Source organism: Sorex araneus, chromosome 6, assembly GCF_027595985.1.
Source record: "Sorex araneus isolate mSorAra2 chromosome 6, mSorAra2.pri, whole genome shotgun sequence".
NCBI lineage: Eukaryota > Metazoa > Chordata > Mammalia > Eulipotyphla > Soricidae > Sorex > Sorex araneus.
This window is the reverse complement of record NC_073307.1, coordinates 1,534,220-1,557,678: the sequence shown is the minus strand read 5'-3', so window position 1 is coordinate 1,557,678 and position 23,459 is coordinate 1,534,220. Positions and strand designations below refer to the sequence as shown.

The following is a 23,459-nucleotide window of genomic DNA, read 5'->3' as shown; positions in this document are numbered from 1 at the left end:
ATGCCATGCTTTGACCTGTTCATCATTGCTAGGTTTATGAAACGTGAAATCTTAATGAGAATGATTCTGACATTTCTGATCTGCCACGTAGCACTGTAGCACTGTCCTCCCATTGCTCATCGATTTGCTTGAGCGGGCACCAGTAACGTCTCCATTGTGAGACTTGTTGTTAATTGTTTTTGGCATATTGAATACACCTCGGGTAGCTTGCCAGGCTCTGCCATGTGGGCGGGATACTCTCGATAGCTTGCCAGGCTCTCCGGGAGGGATGGAGGAATTGAACCCAGGTCAGCCGCGTGCAAGGCAACCGCCCTCCCCGCTGTGCTATCGCTCCGTTCGTGATGTGCTGTATGGGAAATATCATGTAAGTACCTCTCAGTGTGCAAGACTGGTTTCCTTTAATGATTTCAGTCTCACCAGAGTTAGTCTAAACTCAAAAACTAATTAGTTAGAAATTATTGCTCATTAAATCGTTTCTTCTGTGGCCCTGAGGACTGAGCTCAAGGCCCCCCGCAGCCGAGCAGATGCTCCCCGAGACATCGCACCTCCAATGCCACACTCACAACATTTGCAGGCGGCGAGAGGAGGCGGGGGGGGGGGTCTGGGGGGATGGGAGAGACGCCAGCAGGCTCTGGAGCCCCCGCCTCCCCCGAGTCAGGCCTGAGTGCTCGCAGAGGCCTCGCTGGGCTCCCAGCTGCCCAGCTGGGCAGGCAGGCGTGGACGGAGACAGAGGTCAGGCGGGGCAGCAGGAAGCGTCGTGAACGGTCTGGCAGCTCAGCTCGGAGCTGCAGCGCCCGCAGCAGGCCCGGCCGGGGTGCAGTGGACGCGGCTCCTTGCTCTACCTCTCTGCGTGTGTCTCAGCCTGCACCTCATTCGCCTGAAAACACCCCGGAAGTGCCTACGTGCAGAGCCCCACAACTTCACTGTCTCGTCACGGACGAAGTAAATGGAAAACAAGCGTTTCTGCATGTGCACCCAGACCCTCAGCGGCCACTCTGCTCGGCTCTCGCCCAGCGGAGGCCCCCGGCGGAGGTCTGTCCGGAGCCTCAGCTCCAGGGCGAAGGAGCGGACGCGAGACGGACCCAACAGGACCCGAGGAATCCAGGAGCCCCGCCACAGCCAAACCATGACCCCCGCTCTGGCTGGGATTTCCAATCTTAGTTTATTACAACGTGAGCAAGACTGACGGTCATGGAGATGGGCCCATAACCCAGCGAGGGGGGCACTGTCGCCGCAGCCAAGGGGCCCGGGGACGGAACAGAAGGAGTCAGGTGCAGGCCGGCCGCACTGCACTCGGCTCGGGAGCTCGGCCGATAGACAGAAGAGGAAACGGGGGGAGGACGGCACCCCGCGGTGGCAGCCGAGAGTGGGCGCCACGCTCTGTCTCGCCGAGACGTGCTCCTCTGTGCAGAGAGCCGCCCCGGACAGCCGGACGTCACGTGGGTCCCGGGAGGACACGGGTGGTTCTTACCCCAGGCCTTCGTGCGCCAGACGGTCGTGCTCCAGGGGACCGGGCGTGCGCTCACGCGGGCGCTGGGGGCCCTGAACTCAACCTCCACGGTGCCATACGCCTCCTCGTCTCTGAAAATGATGAATATTTCACCGGGATTCTGGAGAGAAAAGGCACGTAGATACTTGAAAGGGTTCCGTGAGCCTCAGAGCCCCCCCAAGACGCTGTGCCCGCCTCCTCGTGCCCACAGGCCCAGCCACACGAGGGAACAAAGCACGAAAGTGTGATCCCCAGTGAACACACACGCAGCCTCTCTCCTGAGTGTGATCCCCAGTGAACATGCACGCGGCCTCTCTCCTGAGTGTGATCCCCAGTGAACACGCATGCGACCTCTCTCCTGAGTGTGATCCCCAGCGAACACGCATGCGACCTCTCTCCTGAGTGTGATCCCCAGCGAACACACACGTGACCTCTCTCCCGTGTTGGCTGCGGGTGAGGCGCGGCTGCTGCCTTTCCCTGGGTGGGGGTCGTCCCGGCCTTCAGGGAGCCCCCCCGCCAGCCGCACCTCTCCCCGAGCTTTCCCGTAACGGACGGTTTGACCAAGAGAGCACCAGAAGCAAGAGCACCTTCTGCAGGAGGGAGAAGCGGCCACACGGGCCCCTGTCCTAGAACCACACACGAGCAGAGTGCGTGACGGCCTGTGGGGCTGAGCGGGTGCGGGGGAGCATGTCTCGGGGAAACACGCTACACGCACACCACACAGCCGTGCGCAGCTGGCCTGGCTCCCGGCACGCACGACCCTGGCCAACGCGGGGCAGTGAAGCCTCACTGGCACCAGACACGACTCGGGCAGAGGCGGGAGGACACTTGGATGCAGCCCTGGGAAGTGGGGGTGACCCCGAAGGCCCCACGTCAGAGACGTGTCCTCAGCCCCGTGGAAAGGGAGCGAAAGACCCCCCCCCCCGGACACCTGAGAGCCACGCGCTCCTGCAGCCCGAATAACTGCCTCAGGACAGGAACAGCAGCTCGGAGACGGCCGAGCCTTGCCCCAGAGTAGCTGAGGAACCCAGCGGCGAAAGGCGGGCGGACGCTGGTCAGAAGTCACAGGGGCCTCTGCCAACCTGCTCAGGGGTCTCGGAGGCTGAGATGTGCCCTCTCTGGGCGAGTGCCCCAGCCCGGTGCTCCCAAACCCAGTCCAACCCTCAGGGCTGCTCCCACCCCCGCTGACCCCTCCCCCAGTGCTGCCCCTGGGGTGAGGAGCGGGGACCCCCCCACCTCCCTCCCCCCGGGGCCCCGGGGCCCTCGCCTGCCCCCCAGTCCCCACACCCAGCCGGGCTCAGGGGCAGTCCCTGCCCCTCGGCGAGGCCTGGGCCCCCCCTTCCACGCTGCACCCCGAGGAGCCAGTCTTTTTCTGGGGCCCCCGATGGGGGGGCAATTCAACCACCGCGAAACCGGGGCTGAAGGCCCAAATGTCACCCCCCCACCCCGCCCTGGCAGAGCCTTTGAGCCGCGCAGCCTCTGCGCCAGGAAACCTGCTCCAGAAACCAGCAGGGCCAACTGAGCTGCAGAGTGTGCCTCAGAACAGCAGTGGGAGAGTGAAGCAAAAATAAAGGGGTGTGGGCTGGCGGGGGTGAGGAGCGGCGGGGGGCGGAGAGCTGAGACGCGGGACAGATTCCCTGGGGGAGGGCGCGGATGGCGCGGGCCACCCACACGGCCGCTGCTCCGGCCGGGACACAGGCGGGGGGGGGGCAGGCCCCGCGGGGAGCACGGCCACTCCAGGCGCCTCAGGAACCAGCTCCTGGAAGCTTCCGGGGCCCAGAGGCGGCGAGACAGACGGGCAGGCGGGACCCGGTGTCCACCCCTGGACACGAGGCTGCTCCGGGCACTGCTGGCCCTCGGGACCAGAGCGGTCACAGCCGCCAGGGCAGCCCTGCCCTATGCCCCCGTGTGTCCTGTGTCACAGGGACCCGAAACACTTGCAGCCTGGCCATGTCACACACTCACACACTCACACCCTCATGCGCACACTCACACGCACTCACACACTCACACCCACACATTTGCACACTCAAACACACACAAACTCATGCAAACTCATACTTTCCCCCAAAACATACACTCACATGCTCAAACACACACACATACACACTCAGTCACACACACTCAAACACACACACACTCACATACCCATGCACATATTTACACACTCAAACACACATACTCATACACTTTGATCACAAGCACAGTCATACACTCACTTGTGATCAAACACACACACCCACATACTCATGCACACATCACACACGCACACTGGCACTATGATACACACAAATGTACACACTCACACACTCAGAGTCACACACAAGAACACACACGCTGACAGAGACTCTCTCACACACACACTCAGAGTCACACACACGAACACACTCCCAGACAAGCAGTAAGACCAGGCCCGGGCCTGACTCAGTCGCTATGTGGGTCTGTCTCCTGGGCACGCACTCTCATGAGAGGCACTGGGCAGGACACGGGCCGGCAGCTGGGCCGGTGGGGACAGGGAGGGAAGGCGGGAGCAGAGTCCAGGCCACAGCGGGAACTGGCAGGATTCACCCCGGTGCCGCTCAGGAACTGGCAGGATTCACCCCGGTGCCGCTCAGGAACTGGCAGGATTCACCCTGGTGCCGCTCAGGCCGGAGGCGCTTTCCCGCAGAGCGGGGGCACATCTCCGCTGCCCACGAGACTGGGCAGAGCTGTTTGCTGCGTGGAACGTGGCCGAGGCTCAAGGCCTGGGAACGCCCAGCCGGGGGGGAGGCCAGCACGGAGCAACGGCCAGCGGGGAGGGGCCTCACTTGCCCAGTGGCTGGGTCGGGGGCGGGCAGGGGGTCCCAGAGCTGTGGCAGGAGACAGAGCCCTCCTCTCCCAGGCAGCGCTCTGGGCCTGTCCCCTGGCTCGCCGGGCAGGCCCGTCGGTCCCACAGGGCGGAGATGTGCCCAGTGGGTGGAGCCATGCCCAGTGGGTGGAGCCATCTGCGTGTCCAGCAGGGGCCAGGGTCTCTGTACGGGAGAGGGCGATTGGACACCAAGGTCACCAGGGTCAGCGCTGCCTGGGAGACGCAGTGGACAGGGTCCCGGCCAGTTGGACGGCACATGGACTCCCAGTGCTCACCCAGACCAGCCTGGGGGAAGGTTCTCTGCTCTGGGGGCCGGGCTGCTACAGTAGTCACGAGGACGTTTCCCTCTTGGGTCCCACGTGTCCCGGGATTCGAGGACACGCTGGAGGGCTCGATGTGGAGTCAATCCTCTTGGGAGGGTCTGGAATCATTCCGGCCAGGCCCCCGTGTGCCCCCAGCGGCCGGGAAAGCACCGGACCAGCCCCCAGGGCCCCTGGCCCGGCAAGGGGACCGGGTCTGAGCCTGGCTTCCCGGCGCGGTGATACGGGAAGGCTTTCTATTCAAATTTCCTGCGCAGGTGTTTTTAGAGCCGACTTTGGGCCCGTTGCGTAATTCTCGGTGAGCTATTTCTACTGCAGAGGGGACGCCCCCGCCTTGCTCCGGCGCACTGACTCCTCACTCGCTCTCCCTTACTTCTCTGCTTCTCACTCCTCTCTGCCACGCTCCCCAGCTGACTCCCGCTCACCAGGGGAGCGTCTGCACGGGCCAGGAAACCATCCAGCCCCCGCTGCTTGTAAGAGACCCCTGAACTCTCACAGCAGACTCAGAGGCGAAGGCTGGACAGCAAGCACGCAGCCTACCGGCAGGGACACCCGCGCTGTGTCAGAAGAAACAGCTTCCGGCTAAAGAGATAAGAGATAAGGATGGACTCGGCCCGTGGGCCAGGGGGTCAGCAGACCAGGGGGAATGAACCCATTTCCACATAGGGGACTCCAGTGAAGGGGCAGTCAAGTTGATAGAGCGTAAATGAGTAGACGTGAGGGGGTGTGTGGGTGGAAACACAGTCGTAGTGAAAGGCTTGAACAGAGAGAGCTTCGATAAGGAACAAGAGCCCTAAGTGGGGAGTTGGGAGCCCTGGAATTAACAGAAATATTCAGGCACTCCCACGAGACAGACCACACATTCGTCTCAGGGCACATGAGACATCCTCTGGGCTGGATCACCTGCTAGTGCACAACTGTCTATAAAGTCATGAAAATGGAAATGGTATCAAGTATCTTTGCAGACCACAGGGCCATGGGGGCACCTAGAACATCAACCATACAAAGAACGTTGGAGAAAGCTCTGGCATTTGGGAGCCGAGCCACAGAATGCTCAGGAACAACTGAGTCAAAAAGGAAAACGAGGAAGAAATGCAAAGATCCTTCCAAGGAACAGGAGCAGTCACCAGACTGCGGAACCCAGAGCCGCCTCAGGGGGCATCCACCAACACGGGGAGGATGTTCAAGTCAACAGCCTGACCCCACGGTGGGAGAACCAGAAAAATTAACAAGTGAATCCCAGAGTAAGAATGTGCAAGGAAATAATAAAAATCAGAGACAAAAGCAGTGCTAGAAAACCAAGAAAACAGTATAAAGGGTTAAGGAAAGTAGGAGCTGTGTTTGCAGAAGAACAAATAAGATGGACAAGCCTTCAACGACACTCATGAAGGAGAAACAGGAAACAAAGGTGAGTCTGCTCAGGGCTCAAAGGGCAGAAATGCTGCGCGGGAAATGGCGAGAGCCACCTCCTAAGACCCCAACCCAGAGGTATGAGTTTTGCAGTGACGTTGCTTGTAGGTGATCATGGGGGGGGGGCGTTACCGGCACGCCCTCCGCCCAGATACGATCCGGAGCTGCAGTGTGTGAAATGGACCCTCTGCTCCTAAAGATTATGATTGAGAGGTCTTCTAACCCATTTTGGCACCCAGAGCGGCTTCTGCAGAAATGCATCTAGACTGTGAACGGAGCTAAAATATCAGAAACCCAAAAGTCTTCATTCTCAGCAATGAAAAGAAATTATTAAATGATGCCTTTTCAGCAGGCCTGATTGTTGGGGGGAAATTCCAGACAATAATAGTGAGTTCTCTATTGAAATATTGAATGTATTCAAAGTATAGAGAGAATAAAGTGAAGATAATTAGCTACTTGGGTGGGGGTGGGTGGGAGGGGGGTATATTTCGGTTCTTGGTGGTGGAACATGTGCACTGGTGAAGGGATGGGGGTTCAATCATTATATGACTGAGACTTAAAAACAACAACAACAACAACTATATAATGAATAACTTTGCAAATCACAGTGCTTTTTAATAAAGATGAATTTTAAAAAGGGCAGAAATGGAATAGACTCCTCAGGAATCAAAAGATTACAAGAGGTTACTGTAAAAACTCTCGCCACTAAGCTGAAGAACCTAGCAGATGTGGATAAATACTTAGGATCATGCAACCCTCACCCCCCAAGATTGAATCAGAAGGAAGCAGAAAACCTACACAGACCAATCATGAATCATGAAATTGGAAGAGAAATTTAAAATCTCCCTAGAAACCAGAACCCAGGTCCATATGGGTTTCCCAGTGACTCCTACGAAAACTTCAAAGAATTCTTACTGAATACACACAAGCTCTTATGGAGAATTGAAGCAAGAAGCCTTTCTAAGTTTCCACAGAGCTAACATTACCTTAACACCAAAAATAAATATGTTTCTAAAGAACGAAAGAACATCAATACAAAAATTCTCAACAAAATCTAAGAAAACTGAATCCAAAAATATGTCAAAAAGATTATGCACAATGACCAAGTAGAATTCATTCCAGGGACGAAAGGATAGTTCAATATATGCAAATCAATTAATGTCATACACCATGCCAATTAAAGATAAAAATCATATGATCATATTTACTGAAACAGAGAGAGCTTCTGACAAGATTCAACATCCACTCATGATTTTAAAAATACACAACATAATAGGGATGGAAACATTATACCTCAGGGTAAGATGAACATTTGCAACAAACTAACAGCCAATGTAATGCTCACTAGCAAAAAAATGAGACCGGGCAAAAGCAAGGGTGTGGATTTTATCCTGTATTACTATTTATCCAGTATTTATTACAGCATAAATCATTACAGCAAAGCAGCAGGCTACAAAATAAATGCATAAAAAATATGTTGTGTTTCTGTATGACTATGACAGTCATCCTGTTGCTCATCGATTGGTTCGAGTGGGCACCAGTAACATCTCTCATTGTGAGACTTGTTGTTACTGTTTTTGGCATATCGAATACGCCACGGGAAGCTTGCCAGGCTCTGCCATGCAGGCGTGATACTCTCAGTAGCTTGCTGGGCTCTCTGAGAGGGGCAGAGGAATCGAACTCGGGTCGGCCGCATGAAAGGCCAACGCCCTACCGCTGTGCTATCGCTCCAGCCCGTGTTTCTATAGGTAAATGACAAATAAGAAGAGATATAAAAGACAACCCCTTCTAAAATAGTATCTAAAAACATAAATACCTACAAACCAACTTAACAAAGAGCGTGAAAGACTAATGCATGAAGAAGTGTGAGTGATTGCTGAAAGAACAGGAAGAACGTCAGAGAGGGAAACATATCCCATACTCACGAGCCGAAAGAACGAGCCCAAGTGACCCAAAGCACTAGAGAGGTTTCAGGTGGTTCCCGTTCAAGTTCCAGGGATGGGACGGAGAGTTAGCACAGCAGAGAAGGCCCTTGCCTGAGACAGCCACGCAGGCCTGAGCCCCCAGCACCCTGCATGGCACCCTGAGGCCTCAGGGGCGAGCCCTGAGTGCAGAGCCAGGAGTGAGCCCGGCACGTGGCTGGTATGGCCCCCGAACAAAACAAACCTCAGTGACAGTCTTCAGGGACATAGGACAAACTTTACTAACATTGCATGGGATCGTAAAACCCCCTGAATAGCCAAAATGATGCTAAGAAAAATGAAGCTGGGAGATATTGTCTTTGCATATTTTAAATTATACTATTCAGCTTCATAAACCAACACTGTGTGGCTCTAGATATAGGACAGACCACCAGAGTAGAACAGAGACCCTCGGACTCAGGAGAGTCCATCTGCGGCAGAGGAGCCCAGTGCATGCAGCGGAGCAAGGAACGTTTCTCCAGCAGATGGTTTTTGGGAAACTGGAGAGCGTGTGCAAAAAATACAGTTGCAACTGTACCTCACACAAATGGATAAAATGTTTCCGTTTATTTTCTAGTCAACAAACACATGTTAGATTCTTACTAACTGCCGGACACAGATGCAGCCTCAGCACAGGGCAGAGAGGCGGGCCACTGACCTCACACAGGACATCCCTCGGCAGCACCAGGGCCGCAGGCTGGGGTCCGCCACGTGCTTCTGGCGACGCTTCAGACCCTTCTCTCTCTCTTGCGCCCCCAGGATAATCCATTCGTAGTTCTGTCGGGGCGCTGACCCCCAGGTGGTCCGTGTAGCCTGGAGGAAAAGCCACACACGCAGATTAGCACATAGCTAAGTTTGTATTTTATTTCCTTCATTGCTGTTACAACTAACCGTTGGACAGTTTGACAGACGGGACAACTAAGTATGTGAAATGCAGCTGTAAAAGGAACCGATCCATCCGGGTTCCGTCCCTGACAGCCAGGAGAGTCCCCTCAACCCCATAAGGAGTGATCTGTGAGCTGCAGAGTCAGGGTAAATCCTGAGCACAGCTGGGTGTGAACCTAAAAGCTCTGTACACACACAGAGACACAGAGACACAGAGACACAGACACACAGACACACACACACACACACACACACAGGTAGCAATGCTTACTACTGTCTTCAAGTGCCCGACTACCAACTACAGAATAACGCCTTCCTACTCATTAAATATTTCCCCCCAAAACCCAGACACAAGCTAACATTTCTACTAAACTAGTCAAACTGAAAGACAAGGAGGGTTTATAAGTGACCAGAATTTCTTTTACTTTAAACTAGGACAGTGTGAATCAGAGCAGTTATCCTGACCCAGCCCCCTGAAAGTCAGAAGCGTCACCAACAATCACTGGTGACAGCAGCATCATTGAGTGACCGTGAAACATTAGCTTTTCCGATGCTAATGCACCTGTAAGAAGTTTTCTACATCAAACAAGTCAGAATTTTTTTTATGATTTTATTATTATATATTTATATATAAATATTTATATATTAAATATATATTATATTTTTAAAACATTTTAAAATTTATTTTTCTTATTAAAAACACTGAAATAATTGTGTAATAAGGACTTTCATTCCAAAGAAGGGGGGTTTCTGGTTTCTAAAGCGCGCCCTCCCCTAGGGCCCAGCAGAGGCAGGAAGGCAGGACCTGGGCCACCCAGCCCGAGCGGGAGGCGCGGCTGTGCCAACCCAGACCAGCTCAAAGCCACAGCCGAGGGCCCGGCTCCACAGCTAATCTCAGCAGGACGTCGCGCCGAGCCCGTCCCAGTGGGCCAGTCTGCAGAGTGCCCAGGGCTGAAAACTCTGCCAGAAAACTGGCAGCCCCACCCCCGAGAGCCCCATCCTGTCCAGTCTTCCCAGGTGGACTGGCCAGGGGAGGACTCGGGCCGGGCAGAGCCCCCTTTCTGCCCGACAGCACAGCAGCCCCCACCCCCACAGCTCCCTGCACAGACGGCCGCCCCACAGCCAGACCCGAGCTGCAGCTGTGTCACGGACGATGCCACCTGTCCCAGCACTGTCGGCCCGGTAGGACCCCCGCAGAGCTGACGGCAAGTCAGAAGCCCACCCAGCTCGGGGGTCTAAGCGGTAACGGACGTGCGGCACCAACCAGCCCAGCAGGCTCCCGGACAGTGACGGTGACCCACAGCAGACAGAACAATCGTCACAAGCTGATCTCACTGGTCTAAAATCCATAACTCCATCCATCTGCCTTTGTGTCGTACAGACAGTGTGAAGTTCGCTGATCGTGCCTGCAAGGGGCCAGCCCAGCTGGTGGGCGGGAAGCTGGGAATGGGGACGTGCGGTGTTGGCACTCAAGGCTGAAATACCTGTTATGAACAACTTGGTAAATTATGGGGTTATAATGAAATTTAAAAAATATTAACACAATGAAAACTTATACCTATATATGGAAATAGGCATTTTATTAGGTTGTAGACCTTATATATTTCATGTAAAGTCTATAATATATTAACACAGAATTGCTAAAAATGTTTTATAAATGACAGGTAAGACATGATTATTACCATAATGAGATCCAAGTATAAAATAAAATTTAATGTAATATACTTTAGATTCCAAAGTTGAAAACATACCTACATATGAAAATAGGCGTTTTAATAGGTGGTATTAAATAGCTTCAATTTTTTTATGTACATAGGTCAAAGTCACCAGTAATCACAAATTGGCTCTTACCGATTTATTTTCTGATAATTGTACTTATAATTTCTTAAAGTATTGCTGGGATGAACAACATAAAGTAAGTTTGATATGTGCCTAAATGAGCACATTGGGATTGGAGTGAAACTGCGGATATTGATAGAGGGACAATCACACTGGTGTTAGAACATCAAAATCTTGGAGCAACTTTGTAAATCACTAGTTTTTAATAAAAATTAATTAAAAAATATTAACTCAAAAAGCATCATAGATCCAAGAAATAACAATATAAAATTCTTGGAATTAAAAAAAATAACCAAGCTGCAGCAGCAGCAGCTTAGCCTGTGTCCCCTCCACAGATGGGCCCAAACAAAGTCCAGTTAAGGCAGAGCCCCTGCAGGACACGGAACCACAGAACTGACCACTGGAACCACAGAGCTGACCACCAGCTCTCAGCAATTCCCGCCACTGAATGGGTCTGTCAAGTGCTCCATGCAATTTGGTTGCTACCTTTAAAAAAAATCTAGATTTCAAAACAATGTGTGTGTCCACAGTGTTCAATTATACATGGGACGTGGAACTCGTGGGTGAGAGGTGACTTCCCGCCGCTTTGCAGAGTATCCGAATACCTGGGGCGTGATAATCCACTTGGCCCAGACGGCCCATTCCTCTCTGACAGCCAGAAAGGGCTGGGGCCACTCCGAGCAGAGCATCAACCACACACTCACACATGCACTCACACACTCACGCACGCACTTATGCACACACGCACACACTCGCGCACACACCCACGCATTCACAGACACACACGCACACATCCACGCACTCACGCACACACGCACACATCCACACACTCACGAACACACCCACACACTCACGCACACATGCACACATCCACACACTCACGAACACATACACCTACGCACTCACGCACACACACTCATGTACACACCCACGCACTCATGCACAAACCTCCGGACTCACACACTTATGCATCTATACACACACTTACACACTCACATACCTATGCACTTATACACATACTTATGCACACACTTACACATGCACTTATGCACGCATTTATTTACTTACACACTCACATAATTACACACAGTAATGCAGACACTTACACATGCACTTATGCACACACACTTATACATGCACTCACACACTTATGCAGGCACTTACACATGCACTTATGCACACTTAGACATGCACTCACACACTTGTGCACACGCTCACTCGCACTTACATGCACTTATGCATGCGCTCACACACTTACACATGCACTTATGCATGCATGTACATACTTACACATGCACTTGCACACTTACATCTTGCACGTACACTTACACACATGCTTACACACATGCACTCACACATGCACACATTTACGCAGGCACTTACACACGTGCTTACATAAGGGGGGTAGCTCCTACATGCTCCAGAAGGAAAACTCACCCCCACCTTAGTGAGCACTTGAGAGCTTGTAAGAAAAGGTTCTTTGGAAATGGTTTTCATTTTTTTCCCAATATACAATAAACTCACAACAACCCATATGTATGTAAGTTTTTCTAATAAAGAAAAAGTGAACATCAAATAACTACTCATTCTTTTACAAGATGAGAGTATAAATGCATTTCCATACCCAAACGTACTTTTGCCCAAGCAGCAGATAATTACATGTGATTTAGAATCCACAAATGAGGGACCAAATAAAATCACCTATAATTCCTTTCCACAGAGACAGCCATAACTGACTTTCTCGAATACATATCCTCCTGGTCTTTGTGTACAAAGGACTCACTTTGAAAAACTAAACGGAACCCAGCGCGTCACACCAACAGGCACAGCTCCGACACTGCACGCCTCAAAGCCTTGCCCCTGAGATTTTCAGTTGTGCGATATTCTGAACACATGTTTAAAACTCTAATTTCCGTTTGGTGCTGAGTCACTAACTTCTGCCAAATGCTGATTTATTTGCTCCCTGTGCTTTGCCCGTCTGGGCTGGGCGTGGGGCCTCATGTGTCCGCAGCCGTCCCCCGAGTGCTGTGTCTCAGCCGCCCGCCGGCAGCCATTCAAGCCACCTGGGGGAAGTTTCTGGCTCCGTGACCCAGCAGCTGCCCCTCCCTGGGATGGCAAACGACACAATATCTTTGTGTTTTCATAACAGTCTTAAAAACGTGAAGCTCAGGGTCGGGCGACCTCGCCTGTGTGGGCCAGGGTCAGAGCCCCAGACCAGGGAAGGAAACAGTGACGGCAGCACTGTGCCAGACGGGGCTGACAGGTACGACGAGATCGCAGACGGAGTCGGGAGCAGGCGGCCCAGGGGACCCACAGCCCAGTGCTCGCGTTGGCAGAGCAGGCGCGAGACCCCTGGGTGTGAACCCCCTTCCGGTGCTGCCCTAGTCCCCGCAGAGCCTCCGGGTGCCCCAGGGGAGCCGGGCGGCACTGAGCATCTGCCGGACCACGGGAGCTGGCGTCCAGCGAGGGGGAGGAGGGCCGGGAGGACGAGGAGCAGGAGGAAGCTCAGGGCCACGCGAGCAGGGCTGCGAGTCACGGGGAGCCCCGGGCCGCCGTGGCAGGGCCACCTCTGCTGTCATGCAGCAGGCCGGGGGGAGGAGCGGAACCCGGGCCAGCACCGAGTCCTGGGAGGGGCCCCTCCCCGAGGCTTAGCGTGCAGGAAGGCCTGGCCTGCCTCCCCGGCGCCCAGCACCATGTGGCAGCCCAGGCCCGTGGCAGGGGTTACAGGGTCAGCCACGGTCCCGTGGACAAGCCCCAGGAGCAGCTGCCGAGAGCCCAGGGCACGTGGCGGAAGCACCAGCTCAGCACCTGGGCATCAGGTGGGGGCTTGGGCCCCAAGGCGTGCCAGCCCCGGGGTGTGGGGGAGGGAAAGGCCCTGTGGGCACAGCAGCCCGGCGGGACCCAGAACCCCAGTCACGGCTGTTCACCCAGGGAGTCCCGCAGGCAGCCGCTGGGAGCCTTGAGGCTGGCCAGCCCGGCCCCCCCGCCTGCCTGGCCCCCCACTGGCCTCCCTGCCCCCCACTGGCTTCCCTGACCCCCACTGGCCGCCCTGACCCCCACTGGCCTCCCTGACCCCCACTGGCCTCCCTGACCCCACTGGTCGCCCTGACCCCACTGGCCTCCCTGACCCCACTGGTCGCCCTGACCCCCACTGGCCTCCCTGACCCCCACTGGCCTCCCTGACCCCACTGGTCGCCCTGACCCCCACTGGCCTCCCTGACCCCCACTGGCCTCCCTGACCCCACTGGTCGCCCTGACCCCCACTGGCCGCCCTGACCCCCACTGGCCTCCCTGACCCCCACTGGCCTCCCTGCCCGCCCAAGTGGCAGCTGCCGTCCGCGCCAGCGTCTCCGTCACCCCAAGAACCTCCTCTCACAGAGACGCCTTTAGGTGCCTTCAAGGGACCGACTCTCGGTCTCAAAGAAAAACAACTTGTCTTGTGACGATGCGGGATCATCTGCAGGGGCCGGTTCTGACTGGCCTCAGGCGACAGCGTCTCCTCGGAGGCTCCCTGCAGGTGTCTGAACAGCCCCGGGCGGGGAGAGGCCTCTCCTTGCCCGCCTGTGCCGGCCGCCCCCGCGTGCCCAGGGCTGACTCCAGCCTCTGCACCAGGCACCCCTCCTGGGGGAGCCGGGGACGGAACCCGGGTCGGCCGCGTGCAAGGCCAGCGCCCTTCCCGCCGCACGAGGCTCTGCCCTCCGTCCACCCTGCAGGTGGCCGCCAGCCCCCCAGGAGCTTACCCGACCGGCCGCCACTTCTCCCCGAAACCACAGCGCTGGCACCTGGTGGGCGACTTGGAGGCCCTGCGGGACGGTGGAGCCGGGCCGGGGGCACGTGCCGTCAGGGGGCACCAGAGCTTCCCGTGTTTCCAGACTCCTCCTGCAATCATGCCCTGCCAGGCCCGGCTGCCGTGGCAACTGGGGACGGCCCGAGCGCCCAGGTGCCCAGCCAGCAGCCCCAGCCCCCTGAGACTGCGCCCGGGGAAGTGGCTCTGAAAGTGAAACTGGCTCCGCTTCCCCTTCTCAGCCCTGCAGGGGGACGGCCACACTCACGCCACAGGCCACCGAGGTGCCCCTCGGGCTCTGTCCCGCCACGCCCGCAGCGAGGCGAGAACCGTGGCCTCGGTAGCTGCAAGGCTGCAGCCACGGGCGGGCGGGGCCCCGGGCGTCCTGGCAAGCTCTGCACGGTGCCCGGGGCGCCCGTCTGGGCACACTGGCATCGCCCACGCCCGTTCCTGCACACAGCCCCCGCCCCTCCCACCCGCCTCACGGCACCGACGACTCCCCCCGGCTCCCACGGGACAGTGAGTGCCCGGCAGTGGCTGTGGGCTGCCATACTCTGACTTGGCCAGGCCTGGCAGGGCGCGTCCCTGCGATGCCCGTCGGCTGACACACCGCTCGGAACATCAGCCCAGCCCCGGAGACGCGGAGCTCAGAGGAGGCGTCCTCCAGCGGGGGCTTTCAGCACCGCGCTCCGTGCGGGCACCGGGCGAGGCAGGCGTGGGCCGGGAAGCGGGGTCTCCCGGGCCGTGGACGGGCCCTCCCGGCATTCGGGGAGAGTCCCGGGGCAGCAGCGGGAGGAAGGAGAGGACCTTCACCCTAATCTCCCCGAGCACCCTCAGGCTCCCCCGGGGACCGAGCCCAGTGCTCCTGGCGGGAGGGCCGGCTGCAGGCGCCTAGGGGGGCAGCTGTGGCCACGGAGCCCAGGCGAGTGGGACGAGTGGCTCCCACAGGGGCACCGAGAGGGCAGAGACAGCGACGGGAGCACGAAACAACTCCCCCGGAACAAGCGCGGCCCGAGAGGCGGGAGCCTGCCGGGAGGACAGCCTGGAGGAGGAGTGTGCGAGGAGGAGGGAGAGCTGGTGTGTTCTCGGACAGAAGCTGGGCTGGACCCTGTGGCCCTCAGAGGAGAAATCAAGGCTGGACCAGAGGGAAAACACGCTCCGCCCTGGCTGCCCCCAGCAGTGCCTGCCGCGCCCCTGCAGCCCGGTTCTGACTGCTGGCCCACGGCCCAGTGCACGGGACCCTGCCGGCCGCTGGGGTCAGAGGGGGAGGACGCCGGGGAGAGGGGGAGGGGTGTCGGGGGAGGGGTGGGGGACGCGGGTGCAGGGCAGACGCTGGCGTTGGGGCGTGGAGCAGACACAGGGTGCTCAGCTGCCCCAGGCCCTTGGTGTCCTCCCGGCCCCGGAGCACCTGCGGAGTCGGCGGGCCTGCGGCCAGCAGCAGGACCCTCACACCCAGGAAGGGGTCTGGCTGCAGGCCGAGTCCCCCCTCCAGCACCCTAGAATCATACTTTGAGGGCAGAGCCGAGTGTGTTCGGTAGCGCCTTTGCGTGACGTATGGCCGGGACACGCCTGGGCCACGCGGCAGGGCTGCTCCCCTGGGCCTTCCCGCGTGGAGACCACACGGTGCCAGCAGTGACCCTCCGCCCGGGAGACGCGTGCGGCCACAGGGACCCAGGCAGCGAAGCCGAGGAACAAGGAGTGGGCGGGTCAGGGTTTACGGGGTCCCTCGCACCCGGAGCCCCGCCCTCGCCCGCCCCGCCTCCCCCTGCGCAGCTGAGCGTCCCTGGGAGCGTCCTACCCTCTGTGCTCCCAGAATATTCCCTCATCATCCTGAACTATTTGCCCCGCACTGGAATCTTTCATTAGAGAACAACATCGATTCTGGCGAAAATTCCATTTCCTCACGATCAGGTAATACATCATTCCCGAGCCTCAGGCGGAATTTCAAACCCTGACTTCTCACTGCAGAGTCGAGAAACCTGGAAAAATAATCACCCCATATTCACCCAACGCGACGACCGGCTCTTGCACGGAGCTTTGCCTCGCCCCACACAGACCCCAGTCTGTTTCAGAAGAATCCCCTGCATCTGGTTGGCAGCTGCGCCCTCAGCTCTTAGATAACTTCTGCCCGACACGGAGAACTCGCCTCTGGAGTGAAATCTGCAAAGTGCTCGCGGTGGCTTTCTTCCTCCAGCTACTGTCACTCTGAGTGACATTTCTTTCTGCCTCCTTTATGTTTTCTGTATTCAAATCTTTTCAATAATGAGCATGTTATTTTTATAACTGGGGAAAGAAAATAGGTTAAAAGTTCTTCAGTGTTTTTCTGTGGATTTTAAGTTTTTTATCTGTCATTGGGGCCCAATTTAAGTAGACTGAGCCCGTGTCGTGTCTTTCTGAAGGAGGAAATGGGGGGGGGCACATAGAGCCCCTCCCTGGCCTCCAGCAGCCGTGAAAGAGGAAGGGCCGGTGCCCTGCCCAGGAGTGCCTGAAACTGGCCTGCTGAAGCCGCAGGGCTTGGCCATAGTGGGCCTGGCCGTGTGGCCACAGAGACCAGGGAAGAAGCTTCTCTATGGCCGTGGGGAGGGGGTGATGGTGCACCGGGCACTGATGAGGACGCTGACCACTGGCCAGGCCAGGCAGTGAGAGCCCTGCGGGACAAGGACGAGAGGGTGGAGGGTGGACGTGGGGAGGAAGGAGGAGGAGAGTGGGAGGAGGAGGAAGAGGAGGAAGAAGAGGAGGAAGAGGAGAAGGAGACATAGGAGGAAGAGGAGGAAGAGAGGAAGAAGAGGAAGAGGAGGAAGAGGAGGAAGAGAAGGAAGAGGAGGAAGAGGAGGAAGAGGAGGAGGAGGAGGAGGAGGAAGAAGAGGAAGAGGAGGAGGAGGAGGAGGAGGAGGAGGAGGAGGAGGAGGCAGGCCCAGTGCAGTGCAGTCACGGGGTGGGACGAGCTTCCTTCCTCCGCCCGGATGACACTGTCTGAGAAAGTGCCGGAGCGTCGTCGTCGTGAGGTGATTTCCCTGGGGCGTGTGCAGGGGTGTGAGGGCGAGCCCACTCTCCTCTGGGGACCTGACAGACGCCTCTTGGCGCAACTACAGGCAGTGGGAGGGGGGAGGGGTGGGGTCGGTGCTGGGATGCTGCCTGGGTAAGTCTCTGTGATCGAGCCTCCTGGATCCCACCTGTGTCACCCCAGAGGACCCGTGTCACCGCAGTGTCCGGCAGAGTTTCCACCAACATTCTGGCGTGTGAACAGACTGACATGGCTCCCGCCACTCCTCAAGCAGGAGAAGCCCAGAGGCAAGCAGGGCGGGAAACAGTAACCCGGATGTCAGACGGAGAGTTCCTCCCGCAGAGGCCAATGGGGGGGCCCCTGAGGCAGCACGAGCCCGGGCAGAGACTCCCGGGACCTGAGCGGGTCCGAGACCCAGACTGCGGCTCTGACGCACGCCGCACCATCCATCACTTTAATTGGAATCCTGAAGTTGTAACGAACGAGCAGCTCCTTAGAGGAAGCAGGCAAGCCAGACTCAACCCCTGAATGCAAGACTTGGCAGCTAATAACTTCTCAGACTTAATAAATTCCCGAAGTGCAAAAACAGTTCTCCTGGCCTTTGTCCTAAACATACGAAGTGGTCACTGCACATTTGCCGTTTAGCCTCCATGAGTTACTGTCTAAGTCAGTGGACGGTCCAGAGAGGTGCTTTACATCACGCTGTGGAGTTTTAGCCTATTTCCCAGAACAGCTGCTCTGCTGCTGACGGCCCTGGCTGGAGCGTGCGGGGAGGTGGCCGGCCGGGACAGGCTGGCCAGGGCCCTGGGACAGGGCTTTGCAGCAACAGGGGACACCAGTCGGGCCAGTGTCCTCAGTGCAAGCTACGGAAGGGGCCTGGTCTCAGCACGTCTGCAGGCAGGACCCGGGTCAGCTGCGAGAGACCCTGTGAAGGCCAGAGGCTCGGGCAGCCAGAACTCGCCTGCGACATCTGTCCCACTGGGGTGGGAACCGTGGGCCCTGGGGCATGGACAGAAGGTGGGAAGGGCCCTCGGTGAGCTGCCCAGTTCAATCCCTGGCACCCCACGTGGGCACTGTGGGAGTGAGCCCTGGTGTGCCCCAAACAGAACAAGAAAACCAAACCCCAAGGCAACAGGAGCCTGAGCACACGTCCCTGCGTCAGTGGGCGCTGACCGGGGTGGCCGCAGGAGGACATGGTGGGGCCGTCTGGGGGAGGGCTCGCTTTGCTCCCTGGGGACACGTGCCCCGCGGGCTGGGTGGACGGGCAAGGCTCGAGCCACTGCCCGGGTGTCTCTGCTGCTCCTGGCCACCGTCCTCCCTCCCGCCTCTGTCCTCCCTCCCGCCACTGTCCTCCCTCTCGCCACTGTCCTCCCTCCCGCCACTGTCCTCCCTCCCCCCACTGTCCTCCCTCCCGCCACTGTCCTCCCTCCCCACACTGTCCTCCCTCCCGCCACCGTCCTCCCTCCCACCACTGTCCTCCCTCCTGCCACTGTCCTCCCTCCCACCACTGTCCTCCCTCCCGCCACTGTCCTCCCTCCCGCCACTGTCCTCCCTTCCCCCACTGTTCGCCCTCCCCCCACTGTCCTCCCTCCCGTCACCGTCCTCCCTCCCCCACTGTCTTCCCTCCTGCCTCTGTCCTCCCTCCCGCCTCAGTCCTCCCTCCCCCCACTGTCCTCCCTCCCCCACTGTCCTCCCTCCTGCCTCTGTCCTCCCTCCCGCCTCTGTCCTCCCTCCCCCACTGTCCTCCCCTCCCCCACTGTCCTCCCTCCCCCCACTGTCCTCCCTCCCGTCACCGTCCTCCCTCCCCCACTGTCCTCCCTCCCGCCACCGTCCTCCCTCCCACCTCTGTCCTCCCTCCCCCACTGTCCTCCCTCCCACCACCGTCCTCCCTCCCGCCACTGTCCTCCCTCCCCCCACCGCCAGACGTGGAGCCTCGCCGAGGGCTCTGGGGCAGAGCAGGCCCACGAGAGCCTCGTGTCCTTCTAGCTTGGGTGTCGGGTGTCCACGGCCCGTGCAATCCCCCGGTGGGAGCTGTGAGGCCGTCCCTGCTCACCAGGACGAGCCCGGGAGCCCCTGTCCCTCGCCCCATGCGGCCAGCGAGGCCCAGCACATGGCCCCCCGCCTGCCCGGGCACGTGCCGGCCCCCGAGAGCACGGCCGCCCATGGACTGTGGTCAGGGGCAGACAGGAGGCCCGCGGGGGCCTTCCTTGTCGGTCAGCAGTGGGCGGTGGTCACCAGGAGTGCTGACGGGCTGACGCGGCTGGGGGCCGTCCCCCGCGGCCGGCAGCTTCTGGCCTCACGCACGATGGCTGAAGTCGGGGTCTGGCCGGGGGCGCTGAGTGGGGCTCCTGGGCCCCGCGGGAAGAGGCCCCCAGGCCTTCAGGAGGCCCCGTGCGGCTGTCCTGGCCACACTCACTCCTCATGAACATCCTTTGTGAGTTAAAGTCACTCTAGTAACCAGGCCAGCAAGTAAGGTGACAATTCTTCACATCAAACCTGAAATACGGCCAGTGCAGGGCTGACCACGAGGCCCGGGTCTGTGTCGCCAAGTCAGGCCTCTCCCTGGCACAGCTGCGTGGCGGAGGGTGCCCACACCCAGAGCCTGGCGCTTCTCTGCCCACCCCACGCAGGGCTCCGAGGGAGCTGGCACCACCGGCCGGGTCCTGGACATGGGAGCCCGAGCCGGAGGGCAGCTCTCTGGGCAGCTCTGTCCGGGGCAGGGAGATAGACCCCGGGCATTTGCAAACTCAAGTGCTCTTGGGGGCTTAGTATCTGATTAGAGGGTCTCAAAGCCGCCCCCAGGGTCAGTGGAGTGGGCTCAGCTCTGGGCACCAGCAGCGCTGAGTGATTTTCCCTGGCCACAGACCTCTCAGGCCTCAAAGACTTTCCATAGATAAAGTTCAATTGCTCATCAGTTCACTTGTCACCCCGTTGCTCATTGATTAGCTCAGCGGGCGCCAGTAATGTCTCCATTCATCCCTGTCGCGTGTTAGTGTAGCCCAATGCTGTTCGCTCACTCCAGGAACACAAAGAGCCTCAAACCGTTCATTCAGGGTCTTGACGAAGAAGTCTGACCACCTCGTAGGTGGGTGGCCAGGCGTACTTTTGACATCCCGTGGAATCCAGTCGGTAACGGCTCTAGTCCAGTGGTCATCTCCAAATCGCATTACGCGTCCGGCCAAACGAGACAGCGTCCCTGATGCCTGATTGTTGACAGGGGCTGGAACTCCGGATTCCTTCTCTCCACACATCAACACAACACAATAGCTATTGTGGCTATTGGCACATCAGTTACAGCGAAGAAATATTAAAAAGCACACAGGGTCAGAAATGAGGTCAACCATCCACATGCTACTCTTTCCAGAAGAGGAATGTTTCGGTGTTCTAAAGGACTTCTTTCTGAAAAGCGGTGAGGAAGCCAAGGACTAATAAAGTGGGCCAGGCTTTGATAAACGTCCAAATGGCAGCTCCAGAAATGAAAAATGTAATAATATGTAATCGCTGGAATGAGAGCCTCAAGGCTTCCCAAGGCGGTGAGAAGCAGCTGAAGACTGTGTTATCCAGAAACTCGGCGGAGGGGAGGGGGGGAGGAGAGGGGAGGGGAGGGGAGGGGAGGGGCAGGGCGTGAGGTGCTGGGGGTTGATGGTCAGGAGGGAGGCTGATCCCCCTGCCCCAGTTTCCGGGCTGGCTGGGGTTCGAGACTAGAGAGGCATGGGGGAGGGGCGGGGCAGGGAGCGGTACCCGCCCGGGCACAGCCTCCTAGAGGCCCGGAGGCCCGGATAGCGAGTCTGGGAGACCAGCCGGCCACGGACGCCGCGAGCACTCCCCTGCGGGGAGCGTCTGGGCCGTCAGCACCGGAGCCCGCGGCCCGAGGCCTTAACTGTGTCTGCAGAGAGGACGGGGCCGGGAGGCTGGAGAGCAGGGCAGGGCGAGGGGTGGCTCGCAGCCGAGCTCGCAGCCCTGAGCTCGCCACGGGCACACGCTGGCCCCATGAGGACGCACGGCGCAGGGAGAGGCGGGGCCGCAGGAGGTGAGCGTGAGAGCACGAGACTCGGCCCGCGGGGCTGCTCCGTGGACTCCGGCACGGAGAGTAGTTGGGCTGCACAGCAAAACGCATGCTTGGAAACTTCCAGGCTGTCACGGGAGGAATCAGGTAGCGGGCAAGTGGGCTGGGGAGGGACTCAGCCAAAAGGAAGGCAAGCAGCAATGGGAACCCGGGACCCCTGGGAAGTCAGGGCCACGCGGAAGCAGTGTACGTACGTCGGGTCACCTAGGAACACCGGGACCCCTGGGAAGTCAAGGCCACGCGGAAGCCAGTGTACGTACGTCGGGTCACCCTCAGCGGGACTTACCCAGCTGCACATGAAAGGCTGAGAGGGTCAGGCCAGGTCTTTCTCCCTCCTCCCTCCCCCCCACGTCCCCTCCCCCTTCCTTCTCCCTCCACATGCCCCTCCCCTCCCTCCCCTCCCTCCTCCACGCCCCTCCCCACCCCTGCTCTCTACCTATGGTCTTCGAATAGCTGGGGTCCCGGGGGAAGGACGGACGAGCCCTGTCCATCCTCCCACTGTCCACCTGCGAGTCCAGGCTCTTCCCTTGCCTCGGACCCCAGCACAGCGGCCGAGAACGCTCTGAGGATACTCCCCCCTGAGCCAGCAGGGAAGTCGCTGCTCTACGCGAGAGACAGTTTCCTGAGCAAGAGGCCTCAGGCCCCGCCCCGGGCGGTCTCGGGAGAGTGGGCGCGTCCGCACGCTGCCCCTCGCCTTTCTGGAAGGGCAGCCACGCGGGAGCCACCCCGCCCCTTCTCACGGCGGACCACTCGGCTGGGGGCGGGAGGCCGTCTCCTGGTGCTGAGCCGGCAGGGGCCGCGGGGAGACCGAGTGTCTGAGGGGGGAGGCCGGGACCGAGTGTCTGAGGGGGGAGGCCGGGACCGAGTGTCTGAGGGGGGAGGCTGGGACCGAGTGTCTGAGGGGGAGGCCGGGACTGAGTGTCTGAGGGGGGAGGCCGGGACCGAGTGTCTGAGGGCGGAGGCCGGGACCGAGTGTCTGGGGGGGGGGGAGACCGGGACCGAGTGTCTGAGGGGGGAGGCCGGGACTGAGTGTCTGAGGGGGGAGACTGGGACCGAGTGTCTGAGGGGGGAGGCCGGGACCGAGTGTCTGAGGGGGGAGGCCGGGACCGAGTGTCTGAGGGGGGAGGCCGGGACTGAGTGTCTGAGGGGGGAGGCCGGGAGCGGCCCCACGAGGGCACTTGCTCCGAGCACGCGACTCTCCGTGGGTCTCGGTGTCCGGGCCACACCCGAGCGCCCAGGGCTCACTCCTGGCTCTGCGCCCAGGTGGGCTCTGTGCGGCGCCAGGCTTCGAGCCCGGGCGGGCTGTGTGCGAGGCAAAGGCCCTCCCCGCTGTGCCATCGCTCCGGCCCCACCGAGCAGCCCTTGGGGCACCCGGACACACTCTCAAACATCTCCACAACCGAGAGAAAGCGATTCCAAACCCCCAGCATTCCGCAACGGATTACCGAATTTCCAAGTAACTGAATTCCCAGCACCTCGTACCCGCCCCGGCCCTGGCCCTGTGGTCCTGGGTGAGCCACGCGCCCTGGACAGCACAGGTAGACAGGCCCCTCCTTCCCTCTGCAGCTCACTGACCAGCACCCGTTGCCCTGGGCTCCTGCTTCCCTCTCCGGCACCCGAACACCTCGTACAACAGACTCACGTAGGAAAGGACAGGACTGAAATTGTGGTGGGTAAAGTATCACAAGCCACACCCGAGTCATGTGAAAGTGCATTCGCCCGCACTACACAGAGAGGGGCACGGCTGAGCAAGCATGACCGTTACACAGAGAGGGGCCTGGTTGAGCAACACGACCACTACACGCAGAGACAGAACTCAGAAGCACACACACCACTTTCCACTTTCACGCTTA

The 23,459-nt window shown here is 58.7% G+C and overlaps 1 protein-coding gene across 1 annotated transcript in view; it reads right to left on the bottom strand.

The window, feature by feature from the left end:
- LOC129405593 (B-cell scaffold protein with ankyrin repeats-like) overlaps nucleotides 1–23,459 on the bottom strand; it is a 90,696-nt gene that overhangs the window by 44,139 nt on the left and 23,098 nt on the right. The window contains exons 3-4 of the mRNA XM_055141878.1: nucleotides 8,687–8,841; nucleotides 1,472–1,610 (exon numbers count right to left, since the gene is read on the bottom strand). Coding sequence (XP_054997853.1) covers nucleotides 1,472–1,610; nucleotides 8,687–8,841 — 294 coding nt within the window. The remainder of the gene's footprint in view (nucleotides 1–1,471; nucleotides 1,611–8,686; nucleotides 8,842–23,459) is intronic.